The following is a 21,887-nucleotide window of genomic DNA, read 5'->3' on the forward strand; positions in this document are numbered from 1 at the left end:
AGATACAGTTTCGTTTGCTTTTGTAATGTTTAGTGCATAGTTTTTAGGTGTTAGGTGAGAATGCAGTGTGTGTGTGTGTGTGTGTGTAAAAGAGAGTGCAGGGGGAGGTGTGAATAGTTCTGGTATCTGGGGGAGGGGAGTTAGGTGAGAATGCAGTGTGTGTGTGTTTGTGTAAAAAAGAGTGCAGGGGAGGTGTGACCTGAGTACACACATTTATATAATTTGTATAAGTTGTTGGGAAGGGTTTTCATATACTTTAGTGGGTCTGAGTCTAACTTCCATCTGTACAATTGTTTCAGTGACAGCAATGAAGACTGGGTCCCACCAAGCAAAACATCAAGAGCTGAGGATCCTGTGTCTGAGGAAGAGGAGCCGGTGGCTGAGACCAGTGGGACACAAAGAGGAAAGGGTGCTGCAAGAAGCAGGGGGAGAGGCAGAGGAAGGGGGAGATAATAATATTTACTATTTTTACCTTTGTTTCATTTTATAATACAAATGTTTGCTGCATTACCTTGTTTGTCATTTTTTCATGGAAATCTCAAAGGTGTTGGAGCAAAAGTAAGAGTTCCAGGTCAGATAATGCATCTCTAAATGTATGGCACAGCCACTGCAAAGCTCTCCAGGGATCACTCCATCATGAGACACAGACTGTAACCTTTCATTTGACACCAAGATCATGGTTCTGCATAAAGGGGTTCTTGTATAGGAAGAGTTTTAGTTTTGGGTAACCAAAGGTCCTTTTGGAGTCTCCAAATGGACACTTAGCAAAACGCATGTGTATGCCCACACAAATATGGGTCCCACACAGTCATACTTCATCCTATAAGGATCTACTTTGACATACAGATTCACAAGACCTGGTAGTGGGCCTCAGTGGTGTTTTCAAGAGAAAATAAGTGACCAAGAGGGCAGAATGTGGTCATTTCTAGAGATGTGCATAACCGCCTATAAAAAAAACTATCATTCTACCCTTTGCCACTCTCTGATAGTTCATCACACAGTCAATCTATTGGTACCAAAAAATTCTACAAGGCCTTAGCTTTCCAAAGAGGTCAGGCACTTGATTGTAAGTCAAAGTATGTGGCAACAGGGCCATTTTAAGTAGGCGGTGTGCAATTTCGAGGAAAAACTCCAAAATAGGGGCGGAAATGTATAAGGTTAATGACAGTGAAGTATAGGCCTACTTCAAAGTCAAAGTCAAAGTCTGCTTTATTGTCAGTTTCTTCACATGTCAAGACATACAAAGAGATCGAAATTTACGTTTCCCACTATCCCACGGTGGAGACAAGACATATTTTACCAATTAGGTCCACAGAAAAACATAACATTCAAGTAAACAATAAAAGTAAATAAGAAGGCACATACAATGCAGAAATAAGAGCAGCAAAATTTTGGTTGAAATTGTGCAATTGTGCATACAGTAGACAGTCAATATAATAGTGCAAAAGTCAGGCCAATAAATGGCTGAGGTAGTTCTTTTTGACCTAAGTATGCAAGTGTCATAGTGGTGCAAGTTATGTAAAAGCAGCAGAAGTGTGTTCAGAAGTGTTTTCAGGACAACAGGACAACAACAACAAGTTGCAAAGTGTGCAAGTGTACAAGTGGAGTAGTGCAAGTGCAGGCCCCACACAGCGATTCATGCTCTATGGTTTCTGGTATATGGCTCTGGCAATACTCACAGTTTCCATCAACTTATTTTTTCATCACAAACAGTGTACTATTCAGCTTGGTATGGCCTAGCCTCATCCTAGTCAGTACATTTTCCTCCTGTCTGGACCTGGTTATGTGTGTCTTTTCTCACTTTCCCTTGTATCCTATATGTTGCCACTTTAGAATGGTTCTAGCCTTAACTTTTAAACCTCTGCTTTACTGTATTTCACATCCATGTCTATGTTGTTTTTTTCCTGTTGCTTTCTTTGCATGTTCATCAGCCAGTCCGTTCCCCTCCACTTCTATATGGGCTGGTACCCATAAGAATGTTACCTTCCTTCCTGACACTTGCAACCCATTTGCTGCAGAATGTCAAATAAGATGTCTCCCCTTGTTTCAGACTGAGAGTTCTGGATCCTTATCAGTGTTGAACTAGAATATGAGGCAATCACTGCTTGTACAATTATTAGACTCTAACCAGTGCTATCCATATGGCTATCAGTTCAGCAGCATACGGCTAGGTCATCATTTATTCTTCTAGCTACAGTATTGCTAGGTCCACCTCAGGGATTACACCTCAGGGATTACATAGGCTACTCCAACTCTCTTCTCAGTATGCGTCTGTAAAAACCTTTACAAACTGTTTGTGTTTTCCTGTTATATTGTTTACTCTATACTTGTGTACTTTCCTCCAACAGTCCTAAATTCACCTTCAATTCCTCTAATATTCAAGGAGGCACTACTGGATATGTCACAGTTGGGCTGATGTTCAGAGAACCAATTCCCATATTATTCACCTTGTTCTTTATAATCCATCCATAGCTGGCCCTATAGACCCTTTCAACAATAAAAACAAAAACAATGCTTGAACATTCTATTTGGGCCCCAATCTACTTCCTCTGCATTAAGATAACATATGGAATGTTAAAAAGGAAGTCTTGAGGGGCCAACTATGATGCTGATAATGGAACTCTTGAAAGGGTCCATACATGTCCTCACACGCACAAACCCGCACATACACACGCACGCACGCATTATCCAACATGAAGTCTTTTTCTACAGTGTTGTTACTATAGTACTTTCTACAGTATTAGCAATACTTTGGACACAAACTCATACAGTCATTTATTTTCCTTGTGCATTAACATTGTGCTGATCTCTGTATTGTACAGTAAAAAATAAAAGGCGTCGATTTTCTATTTTCTTCTATTCTATACTTATATTTTTATAGGACTGAGACACAGATCATTGTTCTTGTCCCTTCAGCCAATGGCAGAGGGCATGTTTTTTGCATCTTTTAGGCATGGAGTTATGTCAGTCATGACATTTCACATTCTTAACTGGAAATTAAATAAACTGAATAGATTCTAAAGCAACACAATGTAGTTATTTTACTTGTAATGCATTTAAACTTTGGCTTTAATGTTGATGCTACATTAGCTTACAACATGGACATCAATAAGGTGAACACAGTAGCTACAGATGAAGAAATACATTTTTAATGATAAAGTTTATGTACATAACAATGGGGCTGTGGCCACTTAAGATGGCATCAAAGTGCACTCTCTCCAGATAGTAATCCTCCTGGCACATTACAAAAAAAAAATTCAACCATTTTGCTCCTGTAAGAGCCATCTATCCCATGACTTGTGAGTGATATTCATGGTCATGCTTGAAGGAAAAGGTTCTATCCACTGTTCTTCTCAGGTATGAGCAGTTTGACTCGACATGGCCATAATTTTTTTTTACTTAAGTATGACAACTGTAGGTCTTGTTGGATTTGACCTTGTTAATTTTTAAGAGTGACAGGTTTGGGCCCTAGGCCTAATTCTCAAGAAGGGATGTGCCAAGTTTGGGGTAAGGAGGTCTTACATTTGGTTAGGGGGACTGATTTGTATCCTAATTTAGAGTAATGAGCAAGAGTATACAGGAGGCCAATAAGGTGTGAGCAGTGCCCGAGACGTGCTTCACAGGCACAGCTGGTTTGTTGAATCCGCTGATCAATTCAACCTGAAAAAAAAAAAGAAAATATATTTAAAACTAGTTCATGGCTAAGTATTTAGCAACAGGCTTTGCATATGTCAACACAAAGTGTTAAGTTCATCTTGGGAAAAAATATATAGTATGCTAATTTGACATCATTAGCCTGTACCCTGTAAGCTGGCTCATTTTTAAACATACTGGGGTATGCCTTCGCCCTGACCCTGACAATATTGGCATTAGTCCCACCCTCCTTAACCCTGACTGAAAGCAGAACATAACTTGCATTAGTAGACAACTTTGACTTTTCGCCGCGAAAATAAGCCAATAAAATGAAAGGATAAACAGGGAGATAAATAAGCTATGACGTGGGTTGCACACAAAAAAAACATAAACTATAGCCTAGTTTGGTTAGGAAGACAGCCTGACCGGCTAACAGAGTATTCTACTGTGATACAAGAAGTTTACATCTTGAATCTGTCGGCAGTTTAAGGCTAACGATAACACTTAGAGGTTACCTAGAGCTCAAAATTCAATAGTATATCCACGTGAAACGGTCTCAAGGCTACTAAAATCAGGCTGGTTTAAATGCAAGCCTGAGTTGTTCTGAACAGAAATGATAGACAAGGCCGTGCCTTTATACAGGTTTATCGGTGCAACCCAGTTAATAAAGTGGTATTAAGTTAGCAGTTAGCCATATCGTCTTACCTTTAACATCGTGGATATAACGTTCAATCCAGTTGCTGTATCCTTTTTTCTTAATTAATTTAGAGGTGCTGACCTGTTCATCTGTCCATGTTTCGATTTCTTGGCATGTCAAGGTTGGTAGATAGGTTACGTTTTTGGACCATCTTGCCATACGTAATTGGGCTAATCACAAACACTGGACAGCTGACAGTTTTTGAGCTATTATGTTTGGACTTCCCCAGAGGATTCCCACCCTGAGCATGACGTCATAGAAAGATGGCCGCCGTGTGAATATGGTGAATACCCAGGGGTTAAAGTGGGGGGGGAACGGGGAGGAGCAGTTCCGCCACCTCAGATAAATTAATAATAAATATATTCTTTCATATAGCGCAATGATATTGTTAAAATAAATGGTGAGTTAATTTTTCGCATGTACAGAGGTGACCAAGAAGCTAGCAATTCTTGTCCAAAAAGTATTGCTACACCATGATACTCATATATGTTGTCCAACGGTGAGTCATTTTCCCCCATTGCACAGACACTGGATTTTAGGGGTTGCCCACCTGCCAAATCCCACTTTAACCACTGCAGACATACTCATGACATTAAGTATCCTTTTACAATTATCTATCATATGCTTTTGCCCCTGCTTTTGCCCCTGCTTTTGTGAATGTTACATTCAGACTATCATTTCACCCCATCCCCATTCTCAAACACCAAATGGCGTTTACAAACGAAAGTTCGGGAGGAGCGTGACGGAATTTACCACGCCTCCTTCTTCAATCAGTCAGGTTACTTATTCGCAGTCTACCTGCCACCACTATTATGTCTTGATGCAAATTCTGGAATGTGAACTAGTGAACTGATATTTAGAGACAGTTTCTTCTCTCCCTTTCTTTCTTCATAACTAAGGTTTTCTGAGATATGTACTTTAGCTAATGTTTTTATAATAACTTTCTAGGTAGAAGATGGCCTGGTCAACCCAGTCTCCCAAGTCATCACGAAAATAAATGAATTAAACGTGCTGCCATTACCTTAAAGGCCTTTTTTTCGTGCAAGGACAACGCTTCCCTGCCCTATGTATTTTAATGGGCAGTGCGTAACACCGCCCCTATCGGCGCAAAATCCCTCCTTTGGAGGGGGTTATCCAGCGGTTTGCCTGCGCTGGAAAGGCAGTTTCAGGCGATTTTTTGTGCTACAAATGTGTATTTTGCAGTAAGCATGCGGCGCAATGACTGTTACAATCATTGGTGCCGTGACCATACATTTTCGTGGGGCAGAAACCCGTCTGAATCGCCACAACTTTCTTTTTAAAAAATAGGGCCAATATAATTTCGGGCTACATTAAAATGACATAATTACAGAACACCTCAGCAATGACCGAACTCCTCCACTCTCACTCATGCCTGCATTACTCAGTTAGAGCTTGCACATTGGATGCAAGACATGACATTTCTGCACCCCTCACAGAGACAGGATGTTTTGAGTGTGTAGTTGAAAGCAAGATGTGTTGCCAGGTGAATTTCCTGTCACTTAAGCCTAAACCCATACATTTTAGCAAAAAAAAGAGAGTTGTAAGTTATGAGAACAGAAGAAGAGCAAATCAGACAGATGTGTACAGAGAAGGGACACAACAACATTGTGTCCAGAGGAGAGATCTGATGAGGAGCTGGAAGGAAGCCCATGTGAGGTATGATGGCGAGAGATAACCTTGCTCTTCGTATCTTGTAATGTGGAGTGAGATAGGTGAAAGCAATGGCATTTTGGAAAACAAGGAAAATTGAGTTGTTTGGTATTCTCTGGTATTTCCCAGATTTGGAATTCATAAATCCCACTCTGCCTTATGACTTCTGAGGGACCACCTGAGTGTATGAAGCCCCCTCCAGGTATCCCCCCCCCCCAACCCCCTCCAAATATCCCCCTTCTCCAAAAGATGTCAAAATATTCTCCTCAGTACTCTCCTAGGCCATGTGGAAGATATAGTTCCAAGAAGTCTGTGCTTTTGTGGCTAGTAATTTGCTCATGAACTTTTGATACATACAATCAAAGTAGAACAAATACACAATTAAAAATGTGTCTCACTGTCTCTCACACTGTGACTCATTCTTACTTTTTTTGGATATAGATATACACTGTGCTTTCTATGAACTTCTTGTAAAATGAAAATCTACCTCAGTTCAGTTGTGCTATTCATAAAAAAAAGATAGTAATGGATTCCACACCCTGAGTAAGAAGAGAAGAGAAGAAATAGACATCCGGGAAAAAATGAGACTCTTTCACCAGCTGCAGCGGTTTTAAAATGTGGAAGTGCTTTTTGACTCACTTCCTTCCTGGTCAGAAACTGAGAGAGCGGTAACACTGTAAACTCTCAAGCAACAGCAAAGCGAAAGAGAGGAAAAGATCTAGTCAGATGGTGAAAATATAGCCAAAGGTGGAGAGAAGAGGACGAAGCAAGAGATAAAAAGCAGGTTGTAGGAGCTACTTGCACCATGGCTGGGAGGTGGATGGGTGTGGTGTGTCTGATGATCGTTATGGAGTTCCCTGCCATGGTGATGCCAACACCAGGTCTGCCACTGCCAGACATCACCGATGAAAAGTTTATAGATGACTGTGTGAAAAGCCACAACCTCAATCGGTCTAGGGTGAAACCGGCAGCGGGCAACATGCGCTATATGGTAAGACAAACTCGAAAGCTTTTGCAACAACTTGCACAGTTTCTGCATGTCAGTCAGGCACTGGTGTTACGGCTGGGCAATTGTCCCCACAACATCAAAATAGGAGAGGTGTTTCTGTAAACAGTTCACATCTGAATGAACATCTAGCATAGTCAAAGATTTCACAAACAAATGATGAACCCATGTAAACTTTTGTGTGAAACTAAGTATCAGCATACAATACATGGATAGAATTATATGTTCCAAAAAGTCATGATTTCAACAAATGAGCAATTTTTGCTTTGTACCTGCATCACACTTCAATAATGACCAATAAGGCAAATGGAATCAAATAGAATGGAATGTAATAGATATCCGTCTCGTCTCAGACTTGGGATGCAGCACTGGCAATAACGGCAAGAGCGTGGGCAAGAATGTGCGTCTTCGACCACAATATTCACCTGAAGGATGTGAAGAAGGTGCACCCCACCTTCCCATCTGTGGGGGAGAATCTCTGGACGGGATATCCACCTAACACCTTCTCTGTGGAGGAGGCCATGAAGTCATGGGTGGATGGCGAGTTAAAAGACTATAATTATGACCACAACTACTGCACACCAGGCAAACCGTGTGGCCACTATACCCAGGTAAATGGACTGATCTCTAAAATGCTAGATGTAATTAGTCTCTAATGTGAGGAAATAAGTATCAGCAGAGTGACACTCACACACTTATGTCAATGTATTCACTCACGTTTGCATAGAAAGTAAATGAGTTCTGGTGTTTGTCACCTTCATTTTGTGTGTTCAGGTGGTGTGGGCCGACAGCTATAAAGTTGGGTGTGCTGTCCATATTTGTCCTGATGGAGTCAAAGGCTTTAGCGAAGGTCATGCCAGTGCCCATTTTTTGTGCAACTACTCGCCAGCGTAAGTAACCACATCTAACTAGCTGAATGCCAAAACAAGTGAAATGATATGGAATGCTCTGTGGCCATGTGACTATGTGCCTGTTACCCCATTGGTGCATCATATGTTTCCTTAAAAAGGCATTATAAGCTGTATCATACGTGCATCACATGGCTTTTTTTGGGCCACATCAGAGTTGTAAGTCTTAAATGGATCATGTTGCACGACACCTTTATTTTTATCACTGATCTTTGGTGGAATGACCTCAGGAAGTTCAACCTCTCCTCTCAGGGGGAACTTTCAGGGTGAGAAGCCATATCTAACGGGAGGAAAATGCAGCAAATGTGCTGCTACTGACACATGTGACGGCTCACTCTGTCGTAAGTACTGTCATGTACTGTAGCTCACAGTGCAGAATTAGATAATCAATCAATAATTACTCCGTACTCATCTGCACTCATCATCACCCATGTGATTCCTTTCCAGATGACCCAACCCGAGATGCAATCAGACGTACGTAGGCTATATATTTTCCTTCACAACCATTTGCACATATAATTTAACTTAACTCTCTGTGTGGTCAGTGGTAAAATGTGTATTGTTGTTGTTTTTGTCCGAGCTCAGGCTACCACTGGAGCCCAGAATGGGATCCGGAGAAGACCACCTGCGGCACCTTCTGCCTGGCAGTGCTCGTCCTGAGGCCAGTGGCTCTCCTGCTCATCTTCGCCTCCGCATACACAATCAAGATGCAATACCCAAACATATTTGTCTATGAATGACACACGTAATGCACAGGCTGGGGGCTTTAATGGTTCATGACAGGATGTCCTGTTCTGATCACCCTGACTTTATTTGGCCAAAAGCAGTTAGTTGAAAATTGTCCCTAAGGTCTGTGCCTTTTGCTCTTATGAAAACTAGATGTGAAGTGTTAAGTAGATATAGATAACTTATCTATATCTACTTAACACTTCACATCTAGTTTATCTAGTCTATAGATAAATGATTTTCATATCTCCTCAAAGCTTAAAGATCCAGAGAACCTCTCACTGTAGTGATTTCTTGTTAGAATCAGTGCCTCTTCCACAAGGGGAAGCCCTCTCAATGCCCAGCCCTCGTCGATCAGAGATACAGTAGAGTGACTGGCTGATTGAAAATGCCATGACACAGGTGCATCATCATTCTCCTGATAGCACTCAAATGTTCCAAGACTCTGGCTCATAATGTTGGTGTAGTTTTATCATACAGAAATGGACAGGGAACAAATTAAGAGAAATTACTAAAGCCCATCTACAAGTACTAAATTACTAAATCCTGTCATTACTAAATCAGTGTGTGTTCATGTGTAAAATGTTTAGGATAATTAAATCTTACAATGCAAGATGTACAGTTTCCACATGAATCTAGCTCTTTCAATTGTTCCTCGCTTTCAATAATGTGCCAATGGGTGTCAATAATACTTTTAATATCATAGACAGTCTTTTTGTTTGCTTGGAAATATATGATCTATCATTTTACTTGGAAACCAAATTGTAAGGTTATTTATTTTCAGAGCCGGATAGTAACGGAGTACATTTACTTGAGTACAGTACTTGAGTACAATTTTGAGGGATCTGTACTTTACTCGAGTATCTTTTTTGGTGACTTTACTCAAGTACATTTGAGAGGCAAATATTATACTCTTTACTCCACTACATTTTTATCCATAACCGTGAGTACCTGTTACTACTTTTAAAAAAGAAGGAAAAAAAGAAAAATCTCGGAAACCCTCAATTTGTTGTTTCCCTCTCAAACGTGATTGGATTGTGCAATCACCTTTCCGCCTAAGTCAACTCCATGGTCAGATTTAGATAAGAGACAAAACCATGGACGAAACAATGGATGAAGACGCAGCAGGTCCATCCTGGGAATGTGCCAACCTGTGGCCCCACCTCGCCAGACTATTTCAATTTTCTGAACAAGTTAATGATAGTTGTCGCTTTAAGTGTTTCAATTACAAAATAGTATTTTGTATTTGAAATACGTATTTTAAATACATGTATTAGAAATACTGCCCATCCCTGACAACATGGTAAAAAGATAAAAATGACTTGATTTTACTTTCAATTCCTTTGGTATTAACATTACATTTTTTCATAACTCCATGTAGGACGTTTCTGTACATAAATGTAAGCACTGTGGCAGTAGTAATGCAATATTTACAAAATGTAGGCTACTCTTGTACTCTTGATACTCAAGTACTTTTAAAAACAAGTACTTCAGTACTTTTACTTAAGTAGACATCTGACTGTTGTACTTTTACTTGAGTAAAATTTAGCAAAGGGTATCTGTACTTTTACTCAAGTAATGAAGCTGTGTACTCTGTCCGCCTCTGTTTATTTTAATGAAGTAAGTATACTTTAAGTGATGTGTCCAACCAATTATCAGGATAGCCCCTTGAGTGAAAGAACCTTTTCTTTAGCTTCAAAATCATATCAGAACAGATCTGATCGTCAAGTGAAATGGCTAAAGGAATTCCCTGTTTAACAATGCATTGGTAGGCCATTATCAGTAGAGAGAAAATGTTTAAGGGCAGATTAACATACAGATGAAGCTGTACTTCCCCAACCGCCCACTGCGGTCTTCTGATGAGCGTCTGTTGTGTCGACCAGCCATAAACGCTAGGTCAAAAGACTTTTTTCCTCAGTGGTTCCTTGTTGGTGGAATGAGTTGCCCAGTGCTCTCTGTTCCTGTGATAGTTTTGGGTCTTTCAAGAGAGGTCTAAAGGCATATGTTCAGCATACACTTAGTTAATTAAGCATTTTTTATGTTATATGTTTTGAGCCTGTCAGTTATGATTTATATTATAGTATTTGTTTGTTTTCATTGTTTATTTTTATTAGTCTTATTGTTAATTTAACTATTGTATTATTTTATTTGTAAGTCGTTTTGGAAAGTGTCTGCCAAATCCCATAACCATAAGCATTGACCATCAGTATGGAGTATGTTTATGAAGAGGTTAAATCTCATGTTTTATGTTGATTGAGTGTGTTTCTGCTGACTACTGGCTGTGAACCAAACTGCCCTTAGGGGACATTAAAGACTATTCAATCCAATCCATGGTAGCAATTAAAACATTATTTTCTAGATCATAAAGTGCTGTAATCTATGAATCTACAAATGCACAAGGACTATCAATCAGATATTTTACATGATTCTTCATTGTGAAAGGCAAAATAGGGCACGTTTGTTTACATATGTATAATTTACATACATACTGTACATTATATACACATTTACATATATATGACAATTATATATAGTACAACTCATACACATTGTATGTACATCGTTTAAGACAGCTTTAAAAATAAGAGTATGAAATAACAGAAAAATAAGAACTTTGTAAGAAAAGGTAAAGTGCATTAAAACAGTTAACTGGTCCATTATACAGCAACAGGGTCAGCCTTGGGGTCAATAAGATGGTTTAATATAAATAAAAAAGTATGTTCTGTTTAGGCCCCTGAGCAGATCAAGGTAAGACAAAGGGCACTGCTAGGGTCTTCAGAGGTAGACGCTGGCCTGGTTGACTGAGGCCATTCTGGGTCTTTAGAGGTAGAAGCTGGCCTGGTTAACTGAGGCCATTATGGGGTATTCAGAGGTAGAAGCTGGCCTGGTTGACTGAGGCCAATCTGGGGTATTCAGAGGTAGAAACTGGCCTGGTTGACTGAGGCCATTCTGGGGTATTCAGAGGTAGAAGCTGGCCTGGTTGACTGAGGCCATTCTGGGGCCCAGCTCTGAGGTAAAGTCCCCTTGTTCCTCAGGAATCTGTGGTTGGAAGTAGAAAATAAAACTGGTGCATTAATCTGAGAGTCCAGAGTTGGTGACTGATTATAGTGGGATATAAAATACAAAGATACATGTACAGTGCTGGCCAAAAGTATTGACACCCATGCTAAAGTTGACTGAAAAGAGGAATATAAAATCATCTTTTGGAAATTGATCTTAATGCCTTAAGTGAAAAATGAGGAAATATCTAACCTTTAAGGACACCAATTTTCTTAGTGAATGAATAATGTATCATAAATAAATAAATGTTCTTCCTTAAAATACAGGGGTCATAAGTATTGGCACCCCTATGTTAAATTCCCATAGAGACAGGCAGACTTTTATTTTTAAAGGCCAGTTATTTCATGGATCCAGAATACTGTGCATCCTGATAAAGTTACCTTGGCCTTTGGAATTAAAATAGCCCCACATCATCACATACCCTTCACCATAGAGATTGGCATGGGTGTTATTTCAGTTAGCCTATTAGCTGGTTTGATTTGCATTGAGCTCAATGAGCATTGAGAAAATTGGTGTCCTTAAAGGTTAGATATTTCCTCATTTTTCACTTAAGGCATTAAGATCAATTTCCAAAAGATGATTTTATATTCCTCTTTTCAGTCAACTTTAGCATGGGTGCCAATACTTTTGGCCAGCACTGTATGTAAATAGGGAAAACATGGTGAAATTCTAAGAAACAATTGCAGAAGCTCTGAGAATACTGTACTGTACATCCTGAATATATTCACGCAAACATTGACACCAGTATGACATGCTCCAGTTTAACCTACCAACTGAAGCCTGCTTTCAGTCAGCAAATCCCTCCAGCCGTCTCTCACTAAAGACAAGAAACAGAAACCAGTGTTAACACACACAAGTCAATTTGCTCAGGTGTACATGTTTATACACTCATGTTGATCACTTCAAAAACATTGTGTTCCACATCTTAGCTAAACAAAAATGTGCACTTAAATGTCAAACATCTGAAGAGAGCTCACTTCTGGCAAATAACCCACATTGACCACAACTCACCTCTTTTGTGGGAGGGTTTCTGGTTATGAGGGTAGAGAGGCAGGGGCACAAACTGTGTTCCCCTCAGCTCAGCCACCCAGTCCATGAAGTCCATAAGCCTGCATGCGGAGAAGACAATGAGATCCAGAATCCATTTTTGCATGGATCATATTATACAACCGCTTCACACGTTCTGAGGTTTCGGTCAATGCTCCCACCCACCACATGATAGCTTCAGTGTGTGCATGAACGTTACATTTTGCCATAATTTAAATTAGAGAACAATAAAAAAATAACATGAATTGTAATTGTAAGACACGCCCATACATACCTATGATGTAGAAAGAAGACCTCTGCCTTCTTGTCATTCAGCTCACGTTGTAGAGATGAGGCCTTAATCTGTGTCAACAAAAACATAAAAAAAACATCAAAAACATTCATCTGAGTGAGTAGCACATTGATTACAAATATGTTATTATACTATGGTATCGGGTCACATAATGGTTGATCAAAAATTCATACCAGTCTCTTGTGTGCTGTTTTTTCCAGTGATGCCATCTGTAAATAGAAACCACTCAATTTATGAAAAATAAAAACAAACAACTATTTTAATAAACCTACTTGTCTCTTCGTCAGTATCAGCTAACATGAGAATGACAGCAGCAACATTTTTCATAAATATAAATGTGACTAATGAAAGCATAATATACGCGCCCCTCTTTCCGAACAAACTTTCCCATCTGTTGGCTGAACTGTGAGTGGTAGCTAAGGTAGAGGTGCGCACATCCAAAACGCAGGTGCAGGACAAAAGGGTCAGACAATCAAAAAACAAAATTGAATGTCTGCACACTTGCAAGTACTTGGTGAAATTAAATTAAAGAAAAAGCAAAACGGGAGCAAGTGTGCGGACATTCAATTTTGTTTTTTGATGAACTGTGAGTGGACCATAAGTTACGGAAGGTGAAGGGACTCACTCGAGTCTTGCAGGACTCTTCTTTGCCTTCCAGCTCTTTCTCCAGTTTTTGGATCTTGTGCTGAAGAGCCGTCAGTTTGGGCTCCGGATGACGTCTCTCAACTTCAATCTGTATTGTGGCCTAATGGTGCAAGATATACATCATTACTCTCTCTCCTCTCTCTCTTTTTGACATTGTTAGGTTCAACAGCAGCACTCATACAATATATTGCCAGCTGAAAGATCACAACATGTACAGTAGGCTAGCTGTTAAAACGTACATATTGAACCTGGTCCTTCAGTGATGCATTCTCTCTCCGGCAGAGCTCCATTTCAGACTGCACCTACAATGGACATTGAGAGTAGTGAATAGTGTCTTATTCATCTATGAAAATATTTTACATTTGTCATTGTTACCATTGTTCAATTGTAATATAATTTCATATTTGTTCCAGTAACTGCATGACTATTACACTGTTCGCAATAATAATAATATAATAGTTTTTTTTATGTTTTTCTTTTTATTTCTTATTATATGGTTTAGCAAGAATGCACCTCAAAATGTAGTGTATCCATCTAAACCAGTGGTCCCCAAACTACGGCCCGCCAACTCATTTTAGGTGGCCCCCCAAAACATGTCCGTGGTATATATAGCATCTGGCTCGCACGGGAGTACGACATCGTCAAACTATAACCTCCGTAATTTCCCCATTCATTCTCTATGGCGAGTCTTAACAGTACACATGTAATACTCCTTTTGTCCACTAGTGGTTGTTTTGGCGCTGTTTCACGTTTGCCATCGAAAACGGAATGAAATGTATGCCTACCTGCAAACAATGTAAGAGGCCTATGCTGACTGCATCAGTGCTCAAAGTATTCTAAAAGTTTATCAATTATTTGTTAATAACTAACTAACTTCTATTCAAGTCATATTTCTGGGACTTTCTGGGATAATTATTTCTATTTTTTATTCACACGTTCAAATGTTCATACAGAGTTCAAAGTTCTCATCAGGTGAGTAAAAGTTAGAATGGTGGTCATTTCAGATGTGTTTGCCAGCACTTCATAAAACTCTCATAGTTTGATAACTTTAAATTATTTGTAGGATATTGCTTGTTCACAACTTGAGTCTTTTTATTAGTATTATTTCATTTAAGCTACATTTTACACTGATATGGCATGGTGGCAACATAAACACAGCTAGCAAATGTAATGGAATATTCAACTAAGGTAGACTGCTGTTGTTCACAGCACTAAGCTATTTATGGTTGATATACTCTGGCCCTCTCTTAGAGCCAGGCATAGTGAGCTGGCCCTCGGAAGAAAAAGTTTGGGGACCACTGATCTAAACTCACACTTTTAAGCTGGTTCCTTAGATTGGCGTTGTCTTTCTGGTAGGACTCGATAGCTGTCTGCAGTTTTTGCACTTTATTTCTGGCTAGGATCTACAGAAAGGAAAGACAAATTGACATTATACATTTCAGTTGTATTTCACAACATGAGGAAATATATTCACATGTCTATTTAGACTTAACACTGAGAATGAATGTGAAAGTGCCAGGGAGTTTGAGCAGCCCTGTCTGAAACAGGCAGGGTGATAAGAAGGAAAAGGGGGATGAGAAGCGGAGAAGAGGAAGAGAATAGAATAGAACGTGGAAGCTATACACATGTGGTGTAAAAGGAGTAGCCTACTACAGTCCAATAACTTAGATTGAACAAACCATTGAGAAGACTGCCATCATGAAAGATCTTGCAGATGGGATATTTCGCTGGTTCTTAGATGCCTGTAAGTCACAGGGGATGGGCAGTGAATTAGCCTATCATGTGTGAACAAATGTGAAACAACATAATTGCAAAATAAACTTACCATTTCCTTCAGGCGACTGTTATTTTCTTGCTCTTGCAATAAGGTCTGAGTGAGAAGTTTGATTTTCTCTTTCATGTCCTTGTTTTCTCTCTGCAATACGGAGACAGTACCCCGGAGGAGAATATAAGTCATGATGCATTCACTGTGTTCACCCTGAATGTATGAATAGCTTAATCAAATAATGAAAGTCAAATGAAGACACTACTCACCTTCAATTTCTCATTCTCCTGCTCTGTGCAGAGCTGAGAATCCATACAGTTTTGTAGATGGTCTTGCACTTTTTTATTCTGAAAAGGAAAGGTTGACGAACATAGACAAAGTTTGGTAATTATGAGATGGAGTTGATTTCTAATAGGATGACTGATAAGGTTAAACAAACAACAAAAAACATACCCACTTATGACATTCAATAATGACACACAAGTATACAGGTTGACATAATTTCTCTGGATCGGACATGACAACACTTAAAAAGGTTATTTCTCTGGAGCTCTGACATAAACCTATAGGTATACCTTTAAATGCAGCTCTGTTATCTGTGCCTCATAGCTCTCCCCAAAGAGTTGGAGCACTCTATCATCCAGTTTTGATCCAGACCCTAGAGAGCAGACAAAGAAGGATTTTAAAGGGTTAAGAAACAATGTAACTGTAAGCAAAAAACAAATCCATATCCTAAAATAAAGAGTAAAAATTAGATGCTCTAGAGTATATGACCAATATCAAACATACCATTGTGTTCTTTCAGTACACCCTGTGGATATAGAAAGACTTTGTTAGCTTGAAGACATGGTGTCAACACTGATTAGGTCAACTGAACTACAAAAAAGCTAAAATATTGTTGTTCGAGATGGTACCATTACTGAAAACTCACATTAATTGCTGTTTTCAACAGGAATAGCAGAGGTACTAAGGCTGCCATAAAAAACAGCTGCAAAGACAGAAAGGACATAGACATAGACAGGCAGACAGACAGAAGGATGGCACTGGGTCATTGCCGTTTCTCAGAAAGATTATACATAATAATAGATAATACAGATCATAGGTAGGCTACCTACAATGACTATAGGCCTGTATAGCCTAATTTCAGCTGTATAAAGGGATAGCTTTGTATGCTCTTTTTAGATCAAAATATATAATAAAATGTAGTATTATCTACTGAAGCTATAACACTGCTTATGACAGTGACAAGTAGGCTAGTTCAATAGGTGTGATCGCTTGAACCAGACTAAATCAGAGAGGTGACTTACACTCTGAGAGAATGTCATAAAATACCAAAATCCGATGGTTCCCTTGGTCTCCATCAGCACTGGAAGGAATTCTAAGGGAATTACAGCAGGTGGCGCAAAAGACCACCGTCTGAAAAAAGGCAGCCTTGATTGCAGTGGGTTATTAGCGCAAGCTTATAACAAAAGCCGACCGTCTCGAAAAGTGTCAAGTTACAACTGAGTTAAAGTGAAACATTTACGGCTAAAATTCTGAATTCTCAATGTGCGTCATAATATGCGATCACAACCGAATGATGTCACAATGAGGTTGCCCAAAGCATCCCGACCAAAGATTCTAGAACCTGTTGCAGATAGATAACTTTATGTATCCCCAAAGTGAAATTATGGAGACAATCGTCAAGGCTACATGCTATTATATTTATTTATTGCCCAGTAGTCGGCGTTTTAGCTGGCTTAAACAAAGTTTAACTATTCATTGTACTAAAGACAGAGGGGACTTTGCTATAATGCATTGCCATGTCAGTATATGGTGTAAACCAACAAAACGTTAACCTCAGTGAAATTCCAGGTTCAGGGTTAGATCAATCCTTTGCCCTTTTCCCAAATAAATTTCAGACTTTTCCCAAACTGATTGTTTTGTCATTGTATTCCTGTATTCCTAGGCGGGTGACCTATTGTATTTTAGTTATTTTATGCCTTCACTCAAATTTCCATGGTGTGGAAAACAACAGTAATTCATTATTCCATATTCTTTCTCACTTGTGTTAGCACCTGGTCAATACTGGACCCACTTCGATCATTTTGTCCAAAGAAAAAAAAATAACTCAAAAGGATCTAAATAATATAGGGCCCAAGAGATAAAACAAAAGAGCCTTTTGGATAAAATCATATTTCTCCAGATGACAGATTGATATGTACAAGTTGTTTTATTTCAGGGAATACAGGTTATTAAAAAAAAACTTTTATAAAACATTTCTTCCATTACTTCTACTCCATTTGTTTGTTTTTGTTTCATCGAAATAAAGACACACGGCACAACTGTGGTTTACAGCTTCATTGTCCTTGTCGACTGAAAATAATGGTCCTCATGGTTACGGGTTATCATGGTTATCCTTTGTTCTTCTTCTTCTTCTTTTTTTCATCTGAGGGTCTGGGCTGAGGGGTGGGGGGTGCGCCAAGCTTCTTGTTCTTAGCTTTTTTCACTTTGTCTTTGATGGCCTGGATGTCAATTTTAGATTCTGTTGTGTCTGCAAAGACAAAAAGGGTCCATTTTTGTAATTTCACATAAAGTATATATAAACAAGCTAAATAACTAAAGGAAAACAAGCTATATGTCAACATCAGTTGTACCAAACTACAATTTACTATGATGTCTGGGGGAAGATTAGACATGCATATTTGGCATGCCAATCAGTTTGCCTTGGAATGGAAAATGAGAGAAGGTGTGGTTAAAAGACTGTACCTTTCTTGTCCTTCTTCACTACAGGCTTCTCTTTGGGTGGGATGAAAGCTTTGTTCCGTTCCTCCTGTCTCTTACTCAGGGCTTCAGCTTGTTTCACCTTTGGTAAAAACAAACAAAAACACACCACGCACGCACACACACAAATTAAGATGTAATCAGAAGTCAAAACAATTAGCTGAAGGCACCATCTTCAAAACTCCAGGCAATATGAGCATTAACTTAAAATAGATATCTGTACCAAGATCAGGGGTCCCCACGGATACCCATGGATCATATTCCACTTATAAAAACTCTTTATCTGGGCAATTCCACGGAAAATGGACTTTTTGTCACATCCATAACGCCAGTGAAATGCCTTGGCATTTGTATGATGTGAATGATAATTCATTTTTCGTGCATTTTTTCTCATTTACATTCTTCAGCCAAAACTAGCAAATGCTAAAATTTCATGTAATGATTCACATCATACCATACCATTTTATTGGCGTTATGGATGTTACAAAAAATGTAATTTTCCATGGAATTGCCCATCTACAGCAAGTCTCTTTGCATAAATGTATATGCGTGGAGACTAGCAATTTCATCAACAATTAAGTGTTGAAAAAAATAATGATAAATATATAATTTAAAAGACTTTGGCATTACAAAATACTTCACATGGCCACTATTACCTTTATTTCACTCATCTTCTTTCTCCTCTTCTCACTCTCACGTAGGAAGAATTCTCCTGTTGCCAGCTCTTGGTCAATCTGCAAAGTTAAAAGACAAACACACACACACACAATCACCGACAGTGAAAATAACATGAAATGTCATTACTTACTTAGGGGACATTTTTGTTCTTAATTTGGGTGTTTGGTGAGGTTAGCCTCCTGTAGTGGGTACATGACTGACCTTGCTCTCCGGCTGTGGTGGAGGGAACGGCGTGTACTCCTTCTTCACCACCTTCTTCTTCTTGGGCTGCTTGCGCTTGGCCAGGCTCTTGTGCCTGAACTTGGGGAGGAAGCGTTCCCAGCTCTGGGTGCGCAGCTCGGGGTCGCTGGAAAGCTCTCGCTTGATCATCAACGTCTGAAGCAGGGACGATACATTTAGTGCGTTAGGCAGCGTTCACACTTTTTTTCTCCTCAACAACACAAGTGTTCCACAATAGTGAGTGTTAAAAACAAATAAGAAATTGACTGCATGTATGTTGTTGATATGACGCCTTAAGGTGCTTGCACACTGTCCAAACAAACACAAACAAACAACAGTTGGGTCAGTGTGCACCATCAGTCTGTTTGTTGGTGTTTATTGGATGGAGTTGTTCAAGTCTGACATGTCCAAAAGTCATTGTTCTCAATTACGGTCTGGGCAGTGTGGACCTCAAAGTTGTTTTTTTTTTTTAATCTGCAACCAACAACTACTAAAATAGCTAGTTCCTTGACTTGGCTAAGATATGAAAACTGACAAGTATCTTTGTATGCATGTTTCAAATAATAGAGGATATTGCGACATGCTTTATATTAAGATGTTGTGCCCAACTTTGATTCCCTCAGCTCCAGGCCATGCCCCAGTGGCAACTGCACCCAGAGATGACAGTGTGTCAATCAGGTGGTCCAGAACAAGGATGGAACTCCTCACTGGGTCGGTGGGCACAACCATCAGCCTAACACTTTTTGCAGAGCAACCACGAGCTCTACCTCCAGCACATCTCAAACCTACTGAAGTTGTATTGATATCACAGTCAATATTCTACTGGAATCTTAAGTACCTTAATATTGTAAATAGGATGGATGTTCTTCATTGTGTCCAACACCACTTTCCGCACCTGTCAAGAGCAGTTAAAGGATTAATCATAAATAACTAATGATCATTAACTAGATCACAGACACAATGGGCACTAATTAAAATGATGGGCAAAGTCACTCAATGAGCAAAGTGCCTCATGCATGAACTAAAGTGCATCAGGACTTGAGGGAGCATTGAGCTGACCAACCAACGTTATTACCTCTTTGAGGCCACTGAAGGGACCCAGGGCTGATACTGTGTTGCCCTGCACCATCACATAGCAGCTTGTGAGCAGCTCCAGAGCCTAAGGGGGAAAAGGCAATAGATGTAAAACACGTAAGGGCAAGTGTAGGTTTTTACATTTTACACTTTCTTTTACTGACTTTCTGCAATACAGGTCAAGACATATTCATCTGAAAGATGCAGACACAGGAGGTCCTGACATTATAAAAGTTATTAAATGTGTTCCTGAAGTATTTTACCAAACAAGAGTGCTACAATCAAGGGGTGCACTCAAAAGATGCTAAGCTCTGAGTCTTCCCTGATTTATTCAATTGCAGCCCTCAGATGAAAATTAAGCACAAATGTGGACATTTGATTCATAGTAATCAATAAATATTTGTTTATATAGGGAACTAATGCTCTACTAACACAATCAAACTCACTGACATGATCAAGCATGAGCATATACTAAGAATAGTTGAGTTGTTAGTGAGGCATCCAACAAAAATCACATTGAGGAAAAATAATTTAGCATACTGTGAATCATTCATAGGGAGGGCCGCCTCTCACCTTCAATGTGGATCCCTTTGGTCCAATCAGCCTCTGTCTTCTTTTTACAAAGCGTTCTCGGTTCCGCACCAATGTGCCGATCTTTATGATGTCGCAAGCCATGTCATCTTGCAGTATTCGGACAGCCTGAGAAATTAATACAAATATTTATTAATATCTGAGAAGGAATTCTGACACACTGGCAAATCGTATCACCCATTTTCACTTGTTGGACAAATATTAGAACAAAAACACAAACCCACCTGTTCAAATGGTACACTTCGTGCCAGTAGCTTTATTAAATCTCTAGCCCTCAAGATGGCATATGGATCAAACGTCTTCTTTGTGGTCTTGACGGTCATACTTCCCTCAATCAAATCCAAATTGGCATTAATAAACTGCAAAAACATCACAATTGTGTTGTTAGTGTGCTTACTTGCCCAGTCTGCAGTGGTGGCAGTGAACACAATTGCATGTAGTAGGCTAACTTACTACTTCTCCAAGGGCTTTCTGTACAAGGGGCCAACATTCTTTCAGATATGCTTCCCTGTATTTTGGAAACAGGGTGGCAAAACTGCTCTCATCTAGTAAACCTCTGGGGTTGTCGTCTTTGGTGAAAGCAGGTTCCTTCCATCCCTCTGGTACAGTCAGTAGCTCCGATTCATCAACTGTCAATGTAAACATGTGTTAGCATGAAACTTTTATGGTTACGGTTATTCACCATGAGATCCCGAAACAAAGGTGTCCAAGACAGTAATTGGACGTACACTTCAGAAGTCGATGTTTTAGTCCAATGATAAACTAGGCATGCTTGCCAACGAGCTAGGCTACGTATCTAAACAAGCCACACTGGCAAAGTGAATGGGGCTTTTATTTATCGTTTGTCGGCGGATTATTAGTTATCAGCGAATAAAACACTAGTTTGTAATCATAGATAATTCAGTCACACGTCTATTTGCATATGGAATTTTAACCAAAGTACCTTGATTTTTTGTTTTTTTAGCCTTTTTCTCAGGTGGTGGATCTTTCACGCTTTCCTCCACGGGCGGCGCCATCTTGAAACAACCGGATGTTCTTTTCATCGTTTTGTTGTAAACGCGTGACTTCCATTCGTCGGAGCATTATTGCCACCTAGTGACAATAGGCAGTAG

At 39.5% G+C, this 21,887-nt stretch overlaps 3 protein-coding genes and 1 long non-coding RNA gene across 5 annotated transcripts; 1 reads left to right on the forward strand and 3 right to left on the reverse strand.

Moving 5' to 3' along the window:
• Positions 1-3,127: 3,127 nt before the first annotated feature.
• Positions 3,128-4,515, reverse strand: LOC121697420. The gene is made up of 2 exons (XR_006026448.1): positions 4,339-4,515; positions 3,128-3,660 (listed from the first exon to the last, which is right to left on the reverse strand). It is a non-coding gene; the product is annotated as an uncharacterized LOC121697420 (long non-coding RNA).
• A 2,130-nt stretch (positions 4,516-6,645) lies between these two features.
• Positions 6,646-9,258, forward strand: glipr1a (GLI pathogenesis-related 1a). The gene is made up of 6 exons (XM_042079446.1): positions 6,646-6,992; positions 7,361-7,618; positions 7,782-7,897; positions 8,168-8,256; positions 8,363-8,389; positions 8,501-9,258. Exons 1-6 carry the CDS (start codon positions 6,807-6,809, stop codon positions 8,653-8,655), a joined length of 831 nt encoding a protein of 276 aa, XP_041935380.1. The 5' UTR covers positions 6,646-6,806; the 3' UTR covers positions 8,656-9,258.
• Positions 9,259-11,328: 2,070 nt separating this feature from the next.
• LOC121697343 lies at positions 11,329-16,937 on the reverse strand. Of its 2 annotated transcripts, XM_042078835.1 has the most exons (16): positions 16,758-16,937; positions 16,382-16,438; positions 16,240-16,261; positions 16,026-16,108; positions 15,720-15,797; positions 15,511-15,600; positions 15,365-15,427; positions 14,999-15,088; positions 13,925-13,987; positions 13,666-13,785; positions 13,214-13,249; positions 13,023-13,090; positions 12,713-12,810; positions 12,472-12,518; positions 11,572-11,680; positions 11,329-11,434 (listed from the first exon to the last, which is right to left on the reverse strand). In XM_042078835.1, exons 1-15 carry the CDS (start codon positions 16,809-16,811, stop codon positions 11,600-11,602), a joined length of 1,050 nt encoding a protein of 349 aa, XP_041934769.1. In that variant the 5' UTR covers positions 16,812-16,937; the 3' UTR covers positions 11,329-11,434; positions 11,572-11,599. The 2 variants fall into 2 exon arrangements, with proteins under 2 accessions (XP_041934769.1, XP_041934768.1); XM_042078834.1 differs by having other exon boundaries at positions 11,329-11,680.
• A 706-nt stretch (positions 16,938-17,643) lies between these two features.
• krr1 (KRR1 small subunit processome component homolog) lies at positions 17,644-21,873 on the reverse strand. Its single transcript, XM_042078648.1, has 10 exons — positions 21,719-21,873; positions 21,229-21,404; positions 21,000-21,134; positions 20,758-20,883; positions 20,186-20,269; positions 19,949-20,005; positions 19,093-19,266; positions 18,870-18,947; positions 18,199-18,295; positions 17,644-17,983 (listed from the first exon to the last, which is right to left on the reverse strand). Exons 1-10 carry the CDS (start codon positions 21,816-21,818, stop codon positions 17,844-17,846), a joined length of 1,167 nt encoding a protein of 388 aa, XP_041934582.1. The 5' UTR covers positions 21,819-21,873; the 3' UTR covers positions 17,644-17,843.
• Positions 21,874-21,887: the final 14 nt, after the last annotated feature.

The sequence above is a fragment of the Alosa sapidissima genome, chromosome 22 (assembly GCF_018492685.1).
Source record: "Alosa sapidissima isolate fAloSap1 chromosome 22, fAloSap1.pri, whole genome shotgun sequence".
NCBI lineage: Eukaryota > Metazoa > Chordata > Actinopteri > Clupeiformes > Clupeidae > Alosa > Alosa sapidissima.

Coding starts and splice junctions, on each gene's coding strand:
- glipr1a (XM_042079446.1), top strand. CDS start 6,807: ATGGCTGGGAGGTGGATGGGTGTGGTGTGTCTGATGATCGTTATGGAG. Junction 7,619..7,781: donor CGTGTGGCCACTATACCCAG/GTAAATGGACTG, acceptor TTGTGTGTTCAG/GTGGTGTGGGCCGACAGCTA. Junction 8,390..8,500: donor AACCCGAGATGCAATCAGAC/GTACGTAGGCTA, acceptor GTCCGAGCTCAG/GCTACCACTGGAGCCCAGAA.
- LOC121697343 (XM_042078835.1), bottom strand. CDS start 16,811: ATGGAGACCAAGGGAACCATCGGATTTTGGTATTTTATGACATTCTCT. Junction 15,798..16,025: donor TAACAGAGCTGCATTTAAAG/GTATACCTATAG, acceptor TTTCCTTTTCAG/AATAAAAAAGTGCAAGACCA. Junction 15,428..15,510: donor ACAGTCGCCTGAAGGAAATG/GTAAGTTTATTT, acceptor TGTGACTTACAG/GCATCTAAGAACCAGCGAAA.
- krr1 (XM_042078648.1), bottom strand. CDS start 21,818: ATGAAAAGAACATCCGGTTGTTTCAAGATGGCGCCGCCCGTGGAGGAA. Junction 21,405..21,718: donor TAAAAAAACAAAAAATCAAG/GTACTTTGGTTA, acceptor TTACATTGACAG/TTGATGAATCGGAGCTACTG. Junction 20,006..20,185: donor CCTTCAGTGGCCTCAAAGAG/GTAATAACGTTG, acceptor TGCTCTTGACAG/GTGCGGAAAGTGGTGTTGGA.